This window comes from Neophocaena asiaeorientalis, unplaced genomic scaffold, assembly GCF_003031525.2.
Source record: "Neophocaena asiaeorientalis asiaeorientalis breed wild unplaced genomic scaffold, Neophocaena_asiaeorientalis_V1.1 scaffold381, whole genome shotgun sequence".
Lineage (NCBI taxonomy): Eukaryota > Metazoa > Chordata > Mammalia > Artiodactyla > Phocoenidae > Neophocaena > Neophocaena asiaeorientalis.
Window position 1 is genome coordinate 2,802,355 of NW_020172812.1, and position 23,071 is coordinate 2,825,425.

The 23,071-nt window shown below is 38.6% G+C and overlaps 2 protein-coding genes across 5 annotated transcripts in view; one reads left to right on the top strand and one right to left on the bottom strand.

The window, feature by feature from the left end:
• The window catches only part of FBXO48 (F-box protein 48), a 3,865-nt gene extending 173 nt beyond the window's left edge, over nucleotides 1–3,692 (bottom strand). The window contains exons 1-4 of one of the 2 annotated variants that reach the window (XR_003002802.1): nucleotides 3,593–3,692; nucleotides 2,744–2,868; nucleotides 1,021–1,362; nucleotides 347–578 (exon numbers count right to left, since the gene is read on the bottom strand). Coding sequence is in view for 1 of the 2 variants with exons in the window: in XM_024741638.1 (XP_024597406.1) it covers nucleotides 417–578; nucleotides 1,021–1,326 (468 nt within the window). In the remaining variant the exon portion in view is untranslated. Of the gene's footprint in view, nucleotides 1–29; nucleotides 579–1,020; nucleotides 1,363–2,743; nucleotides 2,869–3,592 lie in introns of those variants that run through there. The other variant, XM_024741638.1, reaches the window with a different exon arrangement.
• Nucleotides 3,693–3,912: 220 nt separating this feature from the next.
• Nucleotides 3,913–23,071, top strand: part of APLF (aprataxin and PNKP like factor) — an 86,092-nt gene continuing 66,933 nt past the window's right edge. For 2 of the 3 annotated variants that reach the window (XM_024741627.1, XM_024741626.1), the window contains exons 1-2: nucleotides 3,913–4,223; nucleotides 18,631–18,702. In XM_024741627.1, the coding sequence (XP_024597395.1) occupies nucleotides 4,128–4,223; nucleotides 18,631–18,702 (168 nt within the window). In that variant the 5' untranslated portion in view covers nucleotides 3,913–4,127. The remainder of the gene's footprint in view (nucleotides 4,224–18,630; nucleotides 18,703–23,071) is intronic. The other variant, XM_024741625.1, reaches the window with a different exon arrangement.

Genomic DNA, 23,071 nt, shown 5'->3' on the forward strand with positions numbered 1-23,071 from the left:
AAAAAAAAAAAAAAAATCTCTAAGTCAGTTTCTTCAAATGGTTTCCTGAATTTTCAAATTATCATTAAGCAGAAAATATCAATCAAACTCTCTTATCATTAAAGTACTGCAACAGAGTAACACAAATACATGAAACAATACACTTTGAAATCACTCTATCAGTATAGTTTTTTTACATAAATAGCATTTCATGATTTTTTCACATTACAGTAAAACCAGAAACGTATTTTTAACTAAAGTGCAAAATAAAATCAAAGCTATATTTTTATAATATGTTCTACTTAGTTTTCTTTTAAATGTTAAATAGTAAAAAGGCAAACAAAAAAATGGACGGCTAAAGATATACCTTTTATAAACTAAGAGTCACTTTAGTTTTAAACTCTCAAAGTTAGGAGATCTGTGTGTGATTTTTCTGCTTATCTTTCCAGTTCTGCTTCTAGAATTTCCCCCCATGTGTCTGCATCCATTGGGTACATGATTTTTTCTGGTAGGCTGATAGGAGAACATATGTTGCTGTATCTGCCACTTAGCCATTCATGTTTCACTTTACTCTTCTGGTAATTCCTCAGTAGTATTACCTGAAAGAGGTAAACCACCATTGTTAAAGAAGGTAATCAGTGGTTGGTGAGTGAGTTTGTTTGAAACTAGAGAAGCTGATTGAGAGGGCTGAAAAGATTATTTACATCGATATACACACATATACTAATAAGTGTGTGTGTGTGTGTGTACAGAACAGAGTGACTCACAGAGTCTCCCAGGGGTTTTGGATAAGGTAGAGTGAAATGAAGTAGCTATTGTGGTTAACAGAGGTAAATGCCCCCAAAATGTAAAAAGATGGATGGGAGATAGCGTGGTTTGCAGGAAAAGAATAATAAAATTCAACTTTAACTCCCAAAGCCAACAAACTCTGTATGTCATTCTGGATATGAAATCCTCCCTCTTCCAAGCAGAAGGTAGGCTTGGGCTCAAACTGACCACCATATTGTCAAGAACACTGCAGACTCCATAGGTTAAACTTACCCTCCAGGGATAACCACTCTCTAGATCATCATCTATCTCTCTTTGGCATACAGCTCTCACAGTCAGGCAATGAGGTTTCCACAAGGCATCGCTGTGTCTTATTGTGTGATTCCAGCTCCTGCACGTCACTGAAGCCCTGCACAAACTCCAGATGTCCAGCTGACTGAAAATTTTAAAAGTAACTTCTGGAGGCAGCAGTTCAACAAAGTTATTCTGACGCTCTTTTTTTTCCTTCTCAGCATCCGCAGAGTTCAATTCTAGGTCAGAAACCCTTGAACTGTGGTTCCTCTTGGAGTTTTTCTTCATAGCTTGATGTTTTAGTGAATTATCCTCATAAGTAAGCTAAAAGGCAAAAGTTAAAAAGACTCACTCCCTTTAGATCAGACTATAGATCCTACTCTGAGCCAGATACTTTCTGGGTATGATTTAATGAACTTTAACTTTCTTGACTTGAGCTTCTCAGTCTGTAAAATGGGGCCAATGATGCTTCTCTGGGGTGTGGTCTTGCAAGCATAAACAGGGATAATGTGTAAACCATCTAGCCCCACATCTGAATTGCGTGTGGGAGGCACCCAACACATGTTAGTTCCTTTCTTCTTTTTAGACATTTTTGGTAAATGGGTTTGTTTCTAAATATTTGGGTTTTTTTTACTCCCAAAGAACATTATCTTAAAAAAGAGAAGTGATTCTTCACAGTCAGACTATAATTTATTTTTAGCAGTAGAAACGAATATTGTGAGAACACATTCGATTCCAAGTACTGATTGAAAATACTTTTGAAAAGTATTCGATTCTATTTAACTCATTAATATTTGTCTGTGGGAACCAATGCCTTGTCATTAAATTCTTCACCTACAGTTTGTGACTTAATCATAAACTTGATCAACTTTTAGTAGTTTATATAAGAATTGTTTATCTACTTACATCTAATGGGTAGGTGCTCACATTTGACACAAATACTAACTGAAATAGACAAGAAGTTGAGGTCTGGGTTAGACTGACAAAATTTCAAATATTCAATAAGAGTAGTGTTTTAGAAATGGCTTTTATTTATTCTTGGCTGTGTTGGGTCTTCGTTTCTGTGCGAGGGCTTTCTCTAGTTGCAGGGAGCGGGGGCCACTCTTCATCACGGTGCGTGGGCCTCTCACTGTCGTGGCCTCTCTTGTTGCGGAGCACAGGCTCCAGGTGCAGGCTCAGTAGTTGTGACTCACGGGCCCAGTTGCTCCGCGGCATGTGGGATCTTCCCAGGCAGAGCTCGAACCCGTGTCCCCTGCATTGGCAGGCAGATTCGCAACCACTGTGCCACCAGGGAAGCCCCTAGAAATGGCTTTTTGAAGCTACACTACATGCATAGTCAATTATGAATTAAGATAACAGTCACTGAGGCCATCAAGCAACAGTGACTAACAACTATGAACAATGTTTATAACTCATCGAGGTATAGCACGTGACTAAAAATTTAAAGTCCAGTTTCAGCTAATTTACCTAAGGTGCATGGTGCAGGCTTCTGAAATCAGTTGAAAGCATGGAGCTATTTTGGCATATAAAGACAGTTCATATTTACTTAAAATCAGTTTATTCCATTTTGCACTTCCTTTTATAATGAGGGGTGGCATCACAGGAGAGGTTTCAGATACAGCTAAATACTTTTTCTAGCTCAGCTAATGACAAATTAGCTGACAAAGGGGAATGACAAATTCCCCTTTCCAGATGTGCTACTCACCTATATGTTTCTGTACTTGCCAAGACCACAGACGATCCCATTCATTTGGTGGTTTATGATCCAAATTAGTTCTGGTGGTTAGGATTTTAATGTCTGAGTTCAGCAGAGGACTTCCTCTTGAGAGTCTGGGTAAGTAAGAAAGCAAACTGGTAAAAACAAGTTCATGAGTCAAGTTTTTGTCACCCCCACCCTCCTGCCCCATTAATATAAACCAAAGCCAAACTACTCTATCTCATATTAGGAAAAAGTTACTGTGCATTTAATGGCACATTTGTTACTTCTCCCAAGATCTCACTGGGGATAAAATGCGTCCTGCCTTTACAGTTAAACCACAGGAGGCAGATGAAAGCTTTTGAATTTAACAGGTGGGGGTGCCTTGGTGAGGTTCCTAAAATCCCACTAGGCATTTTTCTTCTTTTAAGTCCAGTTTTGCCTGGATGCCTAGAAACCTATCCTCTTCTGCCCCTTCTTCTTTCTGAACCAAACTTTGCTGAATTACCTCTCTAGTTAGGTGACAGATCGCCCCTCTTTCGGGTGTCACACGGAGGGAGGGATCGGAAGGCAGCGCAGACGCCCGGCTCTCGGGGAGCCCTCACCCCCTGCGGACCCCGCAGGTTGGAAGGAATGACCCCACGTCCTTTCTGAGCCACCCTCCTGGCGTGTCCCGCCCAGACTGCATTTGCCGGAGTCCAAACCATATGGGGCACTGACAAGTAAACAACAATTAACAACCGTCAGCACCAAATGTCACCGCAGCTCCGGCCGGCTAAGCGGACGCTTGTGCTAGCGCCAGGGCCGCGCCCCCGAGCACGCCCGCCCGAAGTCAGCCGGAAGCGAAGACCCTCCTACCTACTGGGCCGTGGCGACCTCTCCTTCAACGATTTAAACCTTCCGGACTTCGAACCCTTCTCCTTCAAGTCCCGCACGTCCAGCCCACTCTAGCCCCGCCTTGCTGACTAGTATTTCGCACAGGCGCAGAGAGGAGCGCGCATTGCCTCTTGGGATTGGTAGTTTTCCCAGGGCGTCTCAGCTCGGCAAACGAGGAGAAGTGGAGGCGCCACGGACTACAAGGACCGGTGTCCTCCGAGACAGGTGGGCGGTGAGAAGGGCTGGGTGGGGGGGTTAACCGGGGCTTTTAAACAATAGTTTGGAGGCGGCGTGAAGGGGGATATCCCTGAGCTAGTCGCTGGTCTGGGTGGAGGGGCGGGACTCCGTACCCGCGCTGGGGCCCCAGCTCCGCGCGGCCTGGTCACACTCAGGGGCAGTCTTTGCTCCACCTCCCCCTGTGTTTTCCGGGGGCCTGCGTAGGCCCGGCGCCGGTCCATGGAAGGCGGAAACGGCTGCGGGGTCCGGCTCCTCGCGAAGGGGTCTAATCCTCGCGGCCATGTCCCGGGTCTTCGAGCTGCAGCCGCAGGACGGCGGCCCCCGGGTGGCCCTGGCGCCGGGGGAGACGGTGGTCGGCCGCGGGCCGCTGCTGGGAGTAAGTGTGGCGGAGGCTCGGCGGCCCCGGAGAGCCGCGAGATCCTGGCCGGCTCTTGAGGCCCTACTCGGGGTCCTGCGCCTGTTCCCCGCCGCGCCGGCCAGGCCTGTCTGGATTTTAGAAGTTTGGGGGCAGCACGTTTTTCAGTCAACTTGACTTGGGTTATCGTCATTATAATCTTACCCGGGGGTCGGCAAACTGTGGCTCTGGCTCCAAATCCAGCCAGCTTTTGTTTGGACCCACATACTAAGAATGATTCTCAAATTTTAAAATGTAAAACGTAAACAAAAAATCCATGTTAAGCGTTTCAGGGAGAATAATTGCTCTAAGGGTTGGGGATATTGCCTCTTGGCTTGATAAGCCACAGTGTTTACAGTAGTTTCTGGCCCTTTACAGAAAAAGCTTGCCAACCTCTGATCTTAGCTTTTCTAGAATAATTTCTTTTAAGCTTTGGCTCCTTTGGTGGTACTGTGTCGGCTTTACTTTTATTGTAGTAGCCTTTTTCAGCAACAGTGGCTCACCCTTCTGTAGTGTGTAGTATTCCAGGCATTGATCTAAGGACTTTACCCATACCAACTTCTTAATCCTTTCCAAACCCTATGAATTAGGTGCTCTTATTATCTTCATTGTTCAGATGAGAAAATTGAGCTATGGATTGGTTATTTAAAGGGCACACACAAGCTTTTGGACGCAGAGTGCCATTGGGCTATGTATTCTTCCTCTGGGATGTTTAGGAGTTAGAAAACTTGCCTGTACCATTCTGGAATTTTGTAGATCTCTCCCTAAATACACATATATTGTTTTCTCAACATTCAGCATGTCTTGTTTAGTGCCTGCTTTGCGCAGCATGTCGTGCAGACCCTAGCACTGCGGGGCACACAGGGATGAATGGGTCCTTGCCCTCCAGTTTTCTCTTGGACTGTCCCGACACACCTGTGTCAGTGAGCCAATACCAGGGAGTAGGGAGTGTTGTCTGTTACCCTGGTTAACCTCCAGTGTCTAAATAGAACCATAGGTATTAGCCTTAGGACTCCTCTCCAAGCAGGAAAAGGAGTGGTGGTTCAAGGTGGTGATGGGGAAGTCAGTTCTAAAGGGGTGTGAGTGTATGTGTGCATACATATATGTGTATGTGGTAAGATTTTTGAGAAAGTTCCAAGTTCACTTGCCGGTTTGTTTGTGGGGTTTTTTGTTTTGTTTTGTTTTTACTTAAATGTTTGTTATTTTTCTTCAAAGTTTATTAACCTATACATACGTTTGGTGGAACTGTCTGGAGGTTTCCTCCCTCCCTTCCTCCCTTCTTTCCATCCTTCCTTTCTTCCTTCCTTCCCCTTTTCGTTCCTCCTCCCCTCCCTCCCCCTGTTTTTCTCTCTCTCTCACTTTATCTCAGTGAGAAACAGAGTATGTGCTTCATCTAGAAATGTTATGTCTGATTACTAATGAGTTTTAATTTCCTTAACATACTGTATCACTAACACCGAGTGCCGGTTAAATGATGGATGAATTTTAGGCCTCTGTTTTATAAACTTGACATCGGGTCACAGACCGATTCATTATTTGTAGCTTGATCTTTGTGTTATAGGCTTGCTAATGCGAGAGGAGCCTATTTGGTTTCTCTCTCTTTTTTTTTTTTTTTTTTTTTTTTTTTTTTTTCTGTACGCGGGGCCTTTCACTGTTGCGGCCTCTCCTGTTGCGGAGCACAGGCTCCAGACGCGCAGGCCCAGCGGCCATGGCTCACGGGCCCAGCCGCGGACCGGGGCACGAACCCGTGTCCCCTGTGTCAGCAGGCGGACTCTCAACCACTGCGCCACCAGGGAAGCCCCGTTTCTCTTTTTAAGAATGGTAAGGAATAGAAAGTCAATTATCTGGTCAGGATTTAGCTTTTCCTTTTTGAATAGTCATTCAGTGATGAGATTTAAGTTGCCAAGGCAGGTTATTAGAAGTGGTTACGAACTATACTAGATGTGTGGAAGGAAAACCTTGAAAAACAAATTACTTTGTGGTTCTCAAGATTTTGGAGCTGACAGACAGGTGTTTCTTCTCTGCAGTGGTTTAAACTCCACCTGAGGGCTGCTGTTTCAAACAACAGCAATTCCAGTGAGTTGGTTGGTTTGTTTTGTTTGTAGTGTGTGAGAGAGCAGACTTAGTAAACTCAGGGAGTTTATTGTAAATTCGTATCTATCTGAAGTGATTAGTAATAATCAGGATGATTTTTGAACTCTCTTAACTAGCCATGTCTTTTGGAGACAAGTTTCACGAACCTTCATGGCCACAACCTTTAGGTTTATAATTCCAATGTGTAAAGCATTCTTTGTGGTAAAACAATTTGACCGTGGGAATGCCTTCGTGTCTTTACAGTGGCAGGAAAACCCTTATAGAGAACATTTGTAGACAACAGAGCACAGTGAAATTTCATTTTCTTGTTCCCTTTGCTTTAGTGTAAGTCATCAGGGAACCCAAGGTCTTTATTTAACTAAGTTGTCATCAGGGAACCCAAGGTCTTTATTTAACTAAGTTGTAATTCTGTTTCCTGATCACCATTTAAAAGGTTTTACAGCAGGATGAATCTCCAGGGAGTTTTCCTAGGTGAAAACAAACAATTCCAAAGGTCACATATTGTATGATTTAATTTACATACTGTTATTTTTTTTTTTTTTTAACATCTTTATTGGGGTATAATTGCTTTACAATGGTGTGTTAGTTTCTGATTTATAACAAAGTGAATCAGCTATACATATACATGTGCTCCCATGTGTCTCCCCTCTTGCGTCTCCCTACATACTGTTATTGAAATGACAAAATTATAAAGATGGGGACCAACTTAGTGGTTCCCAGGGCTTAACGAAGAGGTGAGGGGAGCAGGAGGGAATTGGGTATGCCTGTAAAACAACAATGAGGGATTTGTTTTGTGTCTTGACTGTGTCAATATCAATATCTGGTTGTGATACTGTACTGTAGTTTTGCAAGATGTTACTGCTGGGGGAAAGAGTAAACAGTACAAGAGATCTTTCTGTAATGTATCTTTTAACCATGAATCTACAACTATCTTAAGTAAAAAAATTAGTTAAAAAAAAGATTTTACAGCATCTCAAACAACAGAATACCATTAGGCCCAATTATTTGCTTTATGGTTTTTCTTGAATTAAATCCGATTTTGCTCTTAAATGAAAACTGCTCTTTCTGATTTCAAAGTTTCCTTATTCTGTTTTGATAGCAGGGATTATAGGACCCATTCCTTTATTATCTATTTTCCTCCAAGGAAGTAGGACAGCACCTGGTACCTAGTGCGATTTCCTAAAGGCAGATGTGATTGAAGCTACTGCTCTAATTAAAAAGAGAAAGGGCCCCCAGGTGGGGATGGAGTTAGTCCTGGGCTCTAGTGCAGACTCTTCACCAGGCATCAGTTCACCACTTCTAAGACTGTTGTAAGTGTCCCACAAAGTTTATACAAAGTAAGCACTCCCAGGCCTGGCAACTCTGCACTGTTCCTACTTGTTGCCAGACTTCACCTGCTGCGGCTGTCTGGTCTGACAAGGTTTGTCCCTAGGGACGTGCCAAGCACTCCTAGCTTTGCCCTGCCCTCAGTTATTAAGCCTAGTACAATTCCTGACGTATGGTAGGCCTTCAGCACATGATCTCTTCCTTTTCTGCATCTCAGCCTCACTCTTCCAACCCTCATAAAGAGCCTACTTGCAACCTAGGTGTAAAAAGGAGAGCGTAGAGTTTTAAAGTGAATATAAATATAGTAACGAGGCAGTGCTACCAACTGCAAAAGCTTAAGGAGCAACATTCATGGTGGATTGTGTTAGCATTTTTTCTATTTTATTGACTAATTAGTAAATTCAGAAAATAGCTAATGAATATATACTATAGTTAGGTGGGAGGAATGAAGGAGAAATAAGTCCTTGCTCTCAGGAAACTTATAGTTAGTAGGTATGAGAGACATAGAAGCAAGTAACTAGAAAGGGGAGCTAGGCAGGCACCTCCAGTGAGTGAAGTGGGAGAGAGTAAGAAAAATAACACAGGGACACACTGATAGATGACAGCGGTGTCGTAAATGACAACTGCCTCAGTGTTGAGGCCACAGGGAGAGAACTGTGTAATGCAGTTTCTGCTACTCACCCCCATTCCTACCTAGTAAGTGTCATATCATTTTTCTCAAAAGTAGTAAGAAATCTAGATTTTTAGATATAACCTCTGATTTTTAAAAGCTCACATTAAAAGTTTTGTTTCAATACCTTGAGCCAAACAGAAGGATGTAACGTGATACAGAGAGCTGTAGGAATGAACCCACAATTAAGATGAGGGCTCAGAGAAGGCTTCGTGAACTCACTGACATATTGAGCTGACTTTAAAGTGTTAGAACAGTTAGAATTTTGATAGGTCAAGAGTAGATAGGAAGGGAAGGGCCCTTAAGGCTAAATGAATGATTTAAGGCTCTAAGGTTGGAAAGGGTAAGGCACATTGGATAATTGGATAAGCGTTGAGTAGACTTGTGGGACGATCACATTACATCAGTGATTCTGTTTAGCTTTTACAGACATTGCTTTTACAACATGTACTAGTTTTCTTTCTTTTTTAAAAATAGGCTTTTTATTTTTCTTAAAAATAAAACCTCCCCTATCAACATCCCCGACCACAGTGGTATATTTGATGAACCTGTATTGACATGTCATTATCACCCAAAGCCCACAGTTTACACTAGGGTTCACTCTTGGTGTACATTCTATAGGTTTTGACAACTGTGTAATGACATGTATCCACCATTGTAGTGTTACAGAGTACTGCCCTAAAAATCTCAATGTTCTGTCTGTTCATCTTTCCTCTCCCCTGCAAGCCCTAGCAACTACTGAACTTTTTAACCATCTGCATAGTTTTACCTTTTCCAGAGTATCGTATAGTTGGAATCATACAGTATGTATATGTAGACTTTTTTTCAGATTGGCTTCTTTTCATTCAGTAGTATGTATTTAAGGTTCTTCCATGTCTTTTCCTGTTTTTTTAGTGATGAGTAATATTTCACAGTCTGGATGTTCCACAGTTTATCCATGTGTCTACTGAAGGATATCTAGGTTACTTGCACATTTTGGCAATTATGAATAAAGCTGTTATAAACATCCATGTGCAGGATTTTGTTTGAACATAAGTTTTCAGTTCTTTTGGGTAAATAATAAGGAGTACAATGGCTGGATAGTATGGCGAGAGTGTGTTCAGTGTTGTAAGAAACTGCCAACTGTCTTCCAAAGTGACTGTACCATTTTTCATTCCCACCGTCAGTGGATGAGAGTTCCTGTTCTTCCACATCCTTGTCGGCATTTGGTGTTGTCAGTGTTTTAGATTTTGGCCATTCTAATAGGTGTGTAGTAAATTGCTTTTCATACGTATTTCCCAATTTAATTCTTTAAATTGTCATCTGCCGGGTACCGCTCAATGTGAATACGAGAAACCAGATTTGAAAACTTCTTTTAGACACACTAAGTGGAATGCTTGGCACAGAATGGGTCTTTAAGAAATGTCTGCTGACCTGAACTAAATGTATTTAGAAAGCTTCATTTACCAAAGTCCCAAGTGGGGATTTAGACCCAGTTTTATCTTACTAAGCTGTGCTTATATTTTTACTCACTATGTTGCCTCTGTCATAATATATTAAAGTTGAGGATGATGTTCTCACATTTGTATAGCATTCACTGTGCAAGCAGAATTGCAAGCCAAACGGATTGAGTGAGTTGAAATTTCAGTGGCAGTGAGTCAGCACAATTTCATCATATTGGCTAACAATTCGGCAACCTTGAAGTAGGAGCTCAGAAAGTATTGGATTTTACTTTTAAAAGTCTAAATGATCCATATTTCATTAGTATTGTGGATTACATGGGTGTTTGTGAGGTAGTCTGATAACCTACCTCTTATTTACATCATTATTCATGTGAGAAAGTATATTCACAAGTTTCAAAGACCACATCCAGTATATTAATAACCTTATAAAGAGAGATCATGCATAAGTTGGAGTCTGCCTAGAGAGCCTCTGGTCAAAATCAAGTCCATTTCCTCGAACTTGTCATTTCTTAGTATCAGAAATTGCACTTTGATACATTCCACATGGGATGATGTTAAACAGCTTGTGTCAGCTAGCTTTTGCTCTGTTCAGAAATAAGGTCTACTTATCATCTAATATCATGGCAGCCTTAGTGTTGATGTCTGACCTCTGGAGTGTGGGCTGGACCCAATACTGGGGATCACTCTAGGTAAGAAAAGTTTATGGTTTGTCAACTGGTTTACAGTAACCAGTCTCTCTTCAATTCAGGTCTTAATTTTATTTTTATCTTTTTTATTTTTTTAAACATCTTTGTTAGAGTATAATTGCTTTACAATGGTGTGTCAGTTTCTGCTTTATAACAGAGTGAATCAGTTATACATATACATATGTCCCCATATCTCTTACCTCTTGCATCTCCCTCTCCCCCACCCTCCCTATCCCACCCCTCTAGGTGGTCACAAAGCACCGAGCTGATCTCCCTGTGCTATGCGGCTGCTTCCCACTAGCTATCTGTTTTACATTTGGTAGTGTATATATGTCCATGCCACTCTCTCACTTTGTCACAGCTTACCTTTCCCCGCCCCCGTATCTTCAAGTCCATTCTCTAGTAGATCTGCATCTTTATTCCCGTCTTGCCCCTAGGTTCTTCTGTCCATTTTCTTTTTTCTTTTTTAGATTCCATATATATGTGTGGGAATATGGTATTTGTTTTTCTCTTTCTGACTTACTTCACTCTGTATGACAGACTCTAGGTCCATCCACCTCATTACAGATAACTCAGTTTCGTTCCTTTTTATGGCTGAGTAACATTCCATTGTATATATGTGCCACATCTTCTTTATCCATTCATCTGTTGATGGACACTTAGGTTGCTTCCATGTCCTGGCTATTGTAAATAGAGCTGCAATGAACATTGTGGTACATGACTCTTTTTGAATTATGGTTTTCTCAGGGTATATGCCCAGTAATGGGATTGCTGGGTCGTAGGGTAGTTCTATTTTTAGTTTTTTAAGGAACCTTCATACTGTTCTCCATAGTGGCTGTATCAATTTACATTCCCACCAACAGTGCAAGAGTGTTCCCTTTTCTCCACACCCTCTCCAGCATTTATTGTTTGTAGATTTTTTGATGATGGCCATTCTGACCGGTGTGAGATGATATCTCATTGTAGTTTTGATTTGCATTTCTCTAATGATTAATGATGTTGAGCATCCTTTCATGTGTTTGTTGGCAATCTGTATATCTTCTTTGAAGAAATGTCTGTTTAGGTCTTCTGCCCATTTTTGGATTGGGTTGTTTGTTTTTTTGATATTGAGCTGCGTGAGTTGCTTGTATGTTTTGGAGATTAATCCTTTGTCAGTTGCTTCATTTGCAAATATTTTCTCCCATTCTGAGGGTTGTCTTTTCATCTTGTTTATGGTTTCCTTTGCTGTGCAAAAGCTTTTAAGTTTCATTAGGTCTCATTTGTTTATTTTTGCTTTTATTTCCATTTCTCTAGGAGGTGGGTCAAAAAGGATCTTGCTGTGAATTTCAGGTCTTAATTTTAGATTTTGCTTATTTGCCCCACAATATAAGTTTGGGGACAGAATTTTATGGAAATTATGCCTAAAATAGATCCCATGCTTCTTTAGGTTTAGGCATTTTCTCATAATACAGGCTTAAATCCCATAGCAGATGATTTTCTGTTTTTCTCTACTATGAAAGTTTGAATTTGTCTGTTGTTGATAGAGCAAACCAGATAATCTTATGTGATAGCACTGTAAATTATAAAGTATTGTACAAGAAAATTGTTATTATCTTAGCCTGTGGTTTGTTATGTAGCTTATTCTGAAAAAAACAAATTTTTCCTCTTCTCTGTTTTTCCATTTATAGGAACCAGGCTAAATGGGAACACTGAATTCATGAGATATATTATTCCTGTCTGATATTCAGAAATTTCTCTGGGAAGACATTGTCAGAAAAATTAACTGATGTTGGTTTTTTAGTAAATATTATATATGGACAAAAATGAAATGAAAGGTCCAGTAGCTTTTCTACTTTTACTTTATTCAGGTTTATTTTTTACTTTTAGGATTTTGGACATAATAAACAAATAGGTCAGAGACCTTGGTTCAAAATATCTAAACATTTCTGCTGATAGTGTAAGAAAATCTTCATTTTGTCTGACTTCAGTAAATGCCAAAAATAAATATTTGGCAAACAAATCACAAACAGTTCTTTTATGTTTTCATGTCTTTTCTTCTACCACAAACTCCATGTCTTAAAAATGGAGAAAACTTGTACGTGTGTCATAACACATGAAATATCCAATTGAAAACCAGAAAATCAAAGATAAGGGATCCACATTGTATTAATACAAAAGTCATATAAAAACAGAGATCCCGGGCTTCCCTGGTGGCGCAGTGGTTGAGAGTCCGCCTGCCGATGCAGGGGACACAGGTTCGTGCCCTGGTCCGGGAAGATCCCACGTGCCGTGGAGCGGCTGGGCCCGTGAGCCATGGCCGCTGGGCCTGCGCGTCCGGAGCCTGTGCTCCGCAACGGGAGAGGCCATAGCAGTGAGAGGACCACGTACCGCAAAAAAAAAAAAAACAGAGATCCCTGTCCCCATTCAAGACACAGTCTGAAGAATTCAAGTAAAAAGGGTTTTTTCTATAGTGTCTGAAGAAAAATTACTGTCATTTTAGCTGTTGCTAACAAGAGATAGGAGTGATTTCAGTGTAATTCTTCAGTCTGTGTATCCTTCAGAATTTCTTTTCTAAGCTCCTGCTGTATGCTGTGCAGTTCTTTTAATATTAAATGTTCTTGTATTTGAATGCTTAATTTACTTAGCTTTTCTGTTTTCTAATACTCCTTCTCTCACTGGCTGAGCATAAACGAATTTGCTATTAGTGTCCAGTATCAATAATAACAGTTGTTAGAGTAGTGTGTGTTAATCGTAATTGCTTCGGCTGCAAGTAACAGAAATGTGACAAACGGCAGCTTAATCAGATTAATTTTTCTTCTGTAACAGAATCTTGGGCAGTCGGTGCAGGGCTGGTGCAGCTGCTCAAGGAACAGGCTTTTCCGTGCTCCTCCTTGGTCATCCTTTGCGTATGGCTTTCGCATCTGTACTCATAAGATGGCTGCTGTACCTTGAGGTGTTACACATAAGCTGGAAGAAAAAGAGAAAGGCAGAGGGAAAAAGGTGCAGGCCAGTTGAGCCTGTTCCTTTTTATCAGGAAGACACTAATCTTCCCAGAAGCTCCAGTATATTTTGAAATGTAGTCTTATTGTTTTGTTAGGTATGGTGAGGCCAGCGGACCAGGAGATGATTATTGTTGAAAAACTAATTACTCATAGTTCCGGAGAGAAGTAAGGACACACCATGCCACACAGGGCCACACAAGGTTGGTGGAAGGCAGAGAGAGCTAGGGGAACTGCAGGAAAGCCTTTATTGTGGTTCTCTTTGGAGTGAATGGGCAAGGCATTGTAAACAGAGGATGATCTAGTTTGAATAATCTTATGGGGCTCTGGGCTTTAGGGGCCACCCCTAGTTGTCGGATGCCTAGTCCTAGGGTGGTTAGGGCAGTGTAAGGACTAGGTAAAGCCATCATTGGGGGTGTGGCTTTGGATGGGTTTGTTTGCATATGAAAGGTGCACTTGCGGGTGAGTCATTTACTGTTTCTTAGAATCAGTAACCCTGGGAGGGGTAGCCTTTCCCTAGTCAGCAAAGTCTTAGCTATCAAGGCATCAGATACAGAAACTATAAAACATGGTTAATACACACTCTTCCTTATGTGCTTGGCTAGAATTGTGTCTCGGCCATCCATAGCTATGAGGAATTCTGGCATTTGGATGTTTTTAACTGGGTACATTGTTACCCTAAACAAAATTGAAGTAATAGTAGTATGAAAGAAGAAATGAATAGATATTGATTAAGCAACTAGTAGCATCTGGTACACAGTGTCATGCGTGAAGAATTAGCATCTGAAAAGTATAGGTGTAGTTTAAATCATGACTTACAAATTCACGTGCCTGCAGAGGCCCGGTATGCAATAAAGAGTGAAGCCGGCTAAGTGGAAGATTATAGGGAGTGCTGGGCACTCTGGGCAGGTGGAGGGTACATACACTCTTCAAAGTAAAAATTAAAAAAGATACTGTCTGAGTGATTTGTGGTGTGTTGGCTACCAGTTTGTGGTGCTTAGTCTAAATCAAAGGAATATTTTAAAACAGCATATAGAAATGTAGAAAATAGAGCATGTAGAAAATAGAGGGTTATTAATTTCACTGGAACAGGTGTAAATTAAATCACACTTCAGTTATGTTATTTAGCAGTCGTGTACACTACATTTCCCATTACCTGATGATAACCCTTTTAGTACCAAGCAAAAATGTACCAATATTTTTGAAATTTTAACTATTTTTGCCTCAACTTTTCATTTCGAAAGATTGCAGACCTGCAGAAAAGTTGAAAGACTAGTACAACTAACACCTATGTATCCTTAACTTAGGTTAGTTAATGGTTAACATTTTGTCCCATTTACTTTTTCTTTATCTCTCATATGTATAAATATATATATATATATATATATATATATACACTTTTTTTCCCTCTTTCTCCTGAACTCATTTGAAAGTACATTGCATGGCACTTCATCCCCAAATATGCCAACATGTATCACCTAAAAACAAGGACATTTCTATATACATTATATATGTAAGTTATATAAATTATACTCGAGAAATTTGTAATGGTGCAGTAAATTTTAATATTCCATATTCAGTTTTACCCAACTTTCAACTAATGCCCTTTTCAGCATTAAAAAAATTTAGGATCCAATCAAATATATATTATCTTCTTTAATCTAGAGCTGTCTTTCATGGCATTAATGCTTTTAGCAGTCCAGGCCAGTTGTTTCATAGAATGCCCAGAATTTTGATTTGTCTGATTGTTTCCACATAATTAGATTCAGGTTAAACACTTTGGGCAAGAACATTCCATCGGTGATATGAACTTAGAGGAGCATGTCAGGAGGCCCAGGTCTCTCTCTCTTTGTCCTGTTGTTGGTGGTTATAAATGTGATCACTTGCGGAAGGTGATGTCTATCAGACTTCTCCAGAGACGATGCTATTCTTTTTGTGAGTAATCTGAGTGATGCTTTGAGACTTCAGGAGTATTCTGCTTCCCATCAAGCTTTCACCTGAAAATTAACGTCCATTGTTACTTTACTGAGTCAGTTAATGTTAGTAGTTACAAAATTGTGATTTCCTCATTCCATCATTTCTTCTATGTTAGCTGTCATTCTTTTATAAAGAAAGGCTTTTTCTCCCAGCCCTGACCGCAGCCCCTTTCTTGAGTTCAGTATGAACTCATGGATTATTTTGTATTGAGTGTGTTATATTCCATTATTGTTATTATCCATATTGATGCCCACACTATTTTCAATTTTGCCGGATCTCTGAACTCTTGGATGTGGGATGCATTTTCAGCCTTTCCCACTCAAGGGGTGACTTTTTTGTGGTTCTCGCTCCCGTCTTCTCTCTTCCTCCGAATTGCCACTTTAATTCTGTTCCAGCATCGATCCTGAAGCTTCATCCGCATTTGGCATTTCTTTCCCCTCTTACATGTAAATTAAAGTTAGTGGTAGCCTGTCTCCTAGTTGTGCTTTAGATGTGGAAAATAGGTGGTTTTATTTGCTGTATTTGTTGATCTCTGATTTTTTGGAGGATGTGTGGTGTGATTAGAAGTTAGGTGGCTACAATTATTTGGTAGGACGCTGGAATTCCTATTGGCTGTGTAACTTTAAGTAGTTCCTTAACTTCTCTGCACTTCCATTTCTCACCTGAAAAACAAAGATAGTAGTATCTTCCACAGGTTTTGTGAAGATGAAAAAGATATATGTGATAAATATAGAACAGTGCCTTGGTCTTGATAAATAATTGCCATTACAGTTAGTATGTTAATAAGAATGTATGAATATTTACTCTGCACAAGGAGCAGTGATTGCTGTTACATAAAGCAGGTCATCAGATCTTTAGGATCTGTTTGTGATCTTACCCACCGCATCCTGAAATTCAAATAAGCTTTAATGATAATTTGTTAAATCTCTAAACTTTCCATTGAAAAAGCATAAATTATTATTTTGTAACTTACTCATTATTTAGAGGTGTGGTTTAAAAGGGACAGGTATAGCTAAATGCCTGAATGATGTTAATTTCAAAGACTCTAAAACACTTTCCTTAGTACTATAGAAATGCACAGCTTGTGATGAAATTACATTGTTGTAGAAACATGTGTCCACTAGAGGTCACATTATACTTTTATGTTATAGCTTCCTGCAAAAATATGGTTTGAAAAAGAAAGAAACCCAAGCTGGACTATTACAGGAACCATGCTTATATGTCATGGTTTTATATTGGACAGTTTCTTACTCTGTTGGTTAGAAAATCAATTTGTATTATTGAAGTTAACAATGAGATATTACTCTCCAAGTTATAAATAGAAACTTCTTACTCCTCACCACACAATAATTTGCAGTTCTTGAAACTACTTCTGAATGATTACAGGTAGGTGTAGAGTAATATATGACTGTTTTTCTCAGGTATTTATTTTTGTTAATAAGTATGGATTTGGAGTCCTACCTGCTTGAAGAGTGACCTACACAGGCAACTTAAATTCTCTGGACTTTCAGCTTCCAAATATGTAAAATGTGAATAATAGCTATGACAGTATTAGGGTGAAGCTCAATATTTAAGTGAAAGTTCTATGCAAATGATTAAGTTTGTGCAAATGGTAAAGTGGATTATTAGATAACTGCTATTTTGGGCCCACTAAGGCACATTATGGGAAGAATATAGGAACCTCCAAATTTCTGTCCTCTCTTTTCTGATTGAATAGGCTACTAGTTTATGTTTAATTTTCTGAAATAGCCATTGTGGCTAATAGTGGATATATTTTAAATAGGCTACCTTTAAGATATTTTATTTTAGAAAATGTTCTAAAAATCAACTGTAGCTGTGTGGAATATTCACTATGTGGAATTTATTCCACTGCTATGCTTGATGTTACTGTTTTTATATAGTCACAGCCTTAAGCGTGGAATTAGTCGTTGGCTAAAAAAATGAGTACTGATTCCTGGAAGTTTCATATTTTTGCAAGTTTTTGTAGAACCAATGGGTTTACTTGAATTTAGGCTTTGCTACAGTCTGCTTTTACTGATAATTTTGGTCCTGATGTGGATAAGGTCAGAGATGAAGTGATAGATACTAAGGTAATGAAGAGGTAGGCCGGATAATTATGGTGCTAAGTAAAATTGATGATTAAAATGTTTTCATTACATAAAGTCACAAATTACAAAGGTAATCTTAACTGTTCTGTTAATAGCCATGCAGGGAAGGCTTGATTGGCAATTTCAACATTGAAAGTGCAAGCAATTTTTTTTTTTAATTGTGGAGAGGGGAGATAGAAAGTGCAGAAGTGAAGGTTGCAATTTATTTTATTATTATCATTATTTAAATATTTATTTATTTATTTGGTTGCACTAGGTCTTGGTTGCGGCAGGCGGGCTCCTTAGTTGTGCCATGTGAACTCTTAGTTGCGGCATGTGTATGGGATCTAGTTCCCTGACCAGGGATCGAACCCAGGCCTCCTGCATTGGGAGTGTGGAGTCTTATCCACTGCGCCACCTGGGAAGTCCTCAATTTTTAATCATTGATGTGCAGAAGTGATTGTGAGAGTAAGTAGAACAGTGTTGGCTCAAAACAGGAAGCAAATATATAATTAAAATTTTTTTCTTCACTGTAAATACTCGGTTTTCACTGCTCCCTCTCCTACCTTCCTGTTCTCTTAACTACTGCTAATGGCCCTGAGCTCAAATGCAGGTCTGCCTGACCTGGGTCTGCTTGACACCAAAGCTTGTAGTCTTACCTTTTACATTTACCAGACTGCTGCTTTTTGAGACCTTCTGTCATTATAACATAATTTATCTGTATTTGGGATCTTATCTTATTTGGAATGCTTATCTGTATTTGGAATGCTTCCTGATAAGTACATATTATATAGATTTTTTTTTCTCATTTTATGAATTTTATTGATAAGAATCCCTACTAAATGTCTGTCTTGAATGGAAACCATCATGAAAGGTTTTGGGATCTCTTAGTTTCCAGCCTTGAGTCTCTGCTTCACTGTTTATTTTTCTGTGATTAAGGTCCCTTAATCTCTGAGTTGTTTCGTTATTTGTTCAGTGAGGACAGTCATTTCAATATACAGTTGTTGAATAAATAATAGATTTCATATCTAGCCTACTGATTTCAGAAACGTTGCTGTGGGGTTTGTTGTTGTTATTGTTTTTTAGACAGGTGGCTGTGTTTGAAATTTTAATTTTTTTTCTCCTGTAGATAACAGATAAGAGAGTGTCCAGAAGACATGCCATTCTTGAAGTGGTGGGTGGCCAGCTTCGAATCAAACCGGTAAATATGTTATTGATGATTTATTTTAACATTTTCTCTCTCACGTGCTTCCAGCTCCTGATTGGAGGGGCTTATTTTTAAGGTTATGAAAATAGGGAATTAATGTCGGAATATGTTTTTCTTATTGCCAGAAGATAATTGGGAGATAAAGATCTAAACTGTTTAAGCTACTTTTTTTTTCCCATGGGGCAGTGCTACATTTATGTAGTTAGAATCTTAATGAAAGGTGACTACCAGTTCATGTGTACATCATGATTTTGTTCATGAGTAGATATTACAAATAAGATTCTATAAGAAAGTCCATAACTGTGTAATGGTTGGCTTTTGGGGGATGGGTTAGCAACCAAAGTCACTTAAGTGTTATAGACTTGTTTCAATAGATTTCTGTACCTAGAGTATTTTCCAAATTGGCTTAATAGAGATGCTTAATTGGAGTCATGTCTATACTTGGATGAAAAGTATTCAGGTGTATTTTGAACTTCTGTGACTATTTAAAAGAGTATCGATAATATAAAATAAATATACTTAAAGGTGATTTTATTAATGGAAAATTCTTTCTTCAGGTTAAACTTTATCCCTTATGAAGTGGGTCAGATTTCTGTATGGGTGTTTAACAATGTTCAAACAAAGAAGACACCTTTTAGAAAACATTCTTTACCTTGCTTGGTCTTTAATTAGATTGTGTTGATATAAGTCAACAAGTGTCTTTTGAGCACCAAACTGTGGTAGATACAAAATTAGAAGTTAGAGCAAAAATTCCACATTAGATTATAGACTTTTAAAACTAAAATTTGGGATGGTAACATTTTATTTAAATTATACCTTTGTTTATATTTATCTTTTAAATATTGTTTAGTATAATTTTATGAACTTTTAGTAAGTGACCTTATATACATAGGGAAAAGGTAAGTGTTTTTACCCTTTTCTTGGTACTATTATTTTTGACAACTTAGAATGTCTAATTCTACATAGTCAGCAAGTTGTTAAATGAGAATTAGAACTCAGGTTCTTTGCACCCTCTGCAGTATTTTTTTTTTTTATCACATTTTCCAAGTCAGGATTCTTTTGCCATGTTCTCTTCTTTAAAAAAAATTCTTGAAGTTAAAACTAATTGTTTCAACTTATCTTCACAAGACGTTTTAGTGCCTTCAGTTGAGTAGAACTTTAGAACTGAAAGCAATCTTAGATTCAGGCTTTTGTATGTGGGAATTTGATTTGGGCCAGAGCTGGCATTGCATGTAAATGGAGAAGAGAACTTTTTATCAGTAAATGGTACTGGGACAGTTTGTTGTTTGTTTGGGCAAGAAAATTAAAAAAATAATTAGACCCCTACCTCAAACCATACACAAAAATCAATTCCAGATAGATTAATGTGAAAGTCAAAACTGTAAAACTGTTAGAAGATAACGTAGGATAAAACCTCTATGACCTTAGAGTAGGGAAAGGTTTTAAAATAAGATATAAAAAGCAGAAACTGTAAAAGAAAGATTGAAAAAAAGCCAATTACATTAAAATTAAGAACCTTTGCTGATCAAAAGACACTATAATGAAAATGAAAAATACAATGGGAGAAGATACTTAAAACATATAATTGACAAAGGAATGATATCCAGAATTTATAGCAAATGCTTTCAGTCAATGAGAAGAAAATAATCCAATAGAAAAATGGGCTGAAGATTTGAGTGGCACATTGCAGAAATGGAAACTTGACTGGCTAGTAAACATGAAAAGCAGGTGCTCAGCCTTCTTATTAGATGGAGAAATAAATGAAACTACAATGAGATACGATTCCACACCCAACAGATGGGCAAAAATGAAGAGTCTAACAATTTCAAGTGTTGGGGGAGCAGTAGAACAAGTGGAATAGTTATGAGCTGTGGCTGGGAGCTTAGATGGTGCAGCCACTTTGGAAAATAGCTTGACGCTATTTCCTGAAGATGAAGGCTTGTATTCCCTGCAGGCAGACCTCACGCACACACAGGTACCAATAGATATGTACAAGAGCCTGAAGAGCAAAATTGTTTATATGATAGCAAAACACTAGAAGCAACATAAATTTCCACCAACAGTAAAATCAATAAATATATTGTGATATATTAATTTAATGAAATGTAGTACAACAGTGAAGATACAGTACTGTGAAAGCTGAAAAAGCATGGATTAAAATCAGGAACATAATACTGAATGATGAAAGCAAGCATTGGAAGAATATTTACAGTGTGGCTTCATTTATGTAAGATTAAAAATCCTACAAAGTAAACAATATATTCAGGGTCATAAACATAGGTGGTGAAACCATAAAGAAAATCAAGGAACTGATAAACACAAAAATCAGGATAATTACATCTGAGGAAACTGAGAAGAGAGTGGTTAGGTAAAGACTCATTGGTAACATCAAAGGTAATGGTAGTATTCTTAAACTGGGTCCACACATAATATCTTACATGTATTATGTCTCTAAAAAATTATTATGGAATATTTATAACATGAAAAAAGGGTAAAGAATAGTACAGTATATTGCAGTTATTTCTGTAATGCCAAACTACCAAACATTGGAAGACATTAAAAATGTTTTTTTAAGGAAATGTGCAGTTCTAGTACTAGAATTTGATTGCTCTTTTAGAAAAATATTTAACTGGGTTTTGGATTTTATTCCAAGAGTTACGAAATTCACTTTATATTAGTTGAAGGAAAGCTGCTTCTTGGACTTAGTGATATACGTATGGGTTCTTTGCTTTATGTAATGCTTGATTTCTTGTTTATATTAATATAGTTTCAATAAAATACCTATCCCCTTGAAATAGATTTATTTATTTAATCAGCATCTTATTGTAGCTGCACCTTCAAGATGCAATTTAGAGAAGTTTAGAGGAATTCTAACACTGACTTTGTTAATGGAAGTTTAAGATTAGAAGTAATGAGTATGAGATGGACAGATAACTTCCAGTTTATTCATTTTATCATAATGTGTGCTAAATATCACTTATTCTCTGTTCTAGTCAATCACAAATTATTTGATCTGCTAAAGCAAATTATATATACAACTGTAATAAAGTGTTGAGAGAGAAGTTTTAGTTTAAAAAACTTTGTAAAATTATATAAATAAATATAGCAGATATTTTGTTTTGATGATCCCTTCTGTATGCTGTATACTCCACTTTATGTTTAAGTAATTAAATGTTTTTTTGCTTTCCCTCAAATTAGAAATCTAAGTAAATAAAAAAGTAGCTTTGACAATGATAGATGAATGCAATTAGGGGAGTAACTAATTTGGACTTTTAAATTGGATGAATTTGTCTTTTTTTCCTGCTCTAATATTTCCCTTTAGAAAAGCCTCTAGCTCTTAGCAGTTCTTGGAAATAGTGCATGAGGAGATAATATTAGCTCATGGGGAGATGATGTTCGCTTTTTTGTGTGTCGTTTAAATTTGATGTACAGTCTGGTATCAGCAGGGAGAAAATGCATTCTGAAGGCAAAATGATGATGTTCTTTGTAAATGACTGTATCACCAGTGGTTAGTTATGTCATCAGGGTGAATTTATAGCTGTCAATGCTTTTTTTCTTTTTTTTTTGCGGTACGCGGGCCTCTCACTGTTGTGGCCTCTCCCGTTGCGGAGCACAGGCTCAGTACGTGCAGGCTCAGCGGCCGTGGCTCACGGGCCCAGCTGCTCCGCGGCATGTGGGATCTTCCCGGACCGGGGCATGAACCCACGTCCCCTGCATCGGCAGGCAGACTCTCAACCACTGTGCCACCAGGGAAGCCCTGTCAGTGCTTTTATTTCATTTTAATAAAAACTTACTCTTTGGTTCTTGGATGATTGAGAGAGTAGTTCTAAACTGTGTATAAATTGCAAAAGATATGTATTTTTTGCCATTTGGTATTGATTCTCAAAATATGCAGCTTTGGGTGATTGTATCTTTTCTATTGCACAATGAAATTTCTGAGTTGTGATTGTTTTACTTCCCATGAAATTATGGGTGCACTTGTAAAATAACTATAAAATACTAAAATAGCTTTTCCACAACTCATTTTGTTTTTTAAAAAAATGCTTTCCAAATTAAAAAAACACAAAATAAGAGGGAGCGCTTTTTTTCGGTATACATCAATCTTTGTTTAATATTTAATGATAATTCCAATAGAAAGCTATAGAAAATTGATTTGCATTTTAGTTCTAGTCCTTCAGGGATAATGCATCCTTTGCACCATTTCTTTTTTTTTTTTAACGTCTTTATTGGAGTATAATTGCTTTACAGTGGTGTGTTAATTTCTGCTATATAACAAACTGAATCAGTTATACATATACATATGTCCTCATATCTCTTCCCTCTTGCATCTCCCTCCCTCCCTCCCTCCCTATCCCACCCCTCT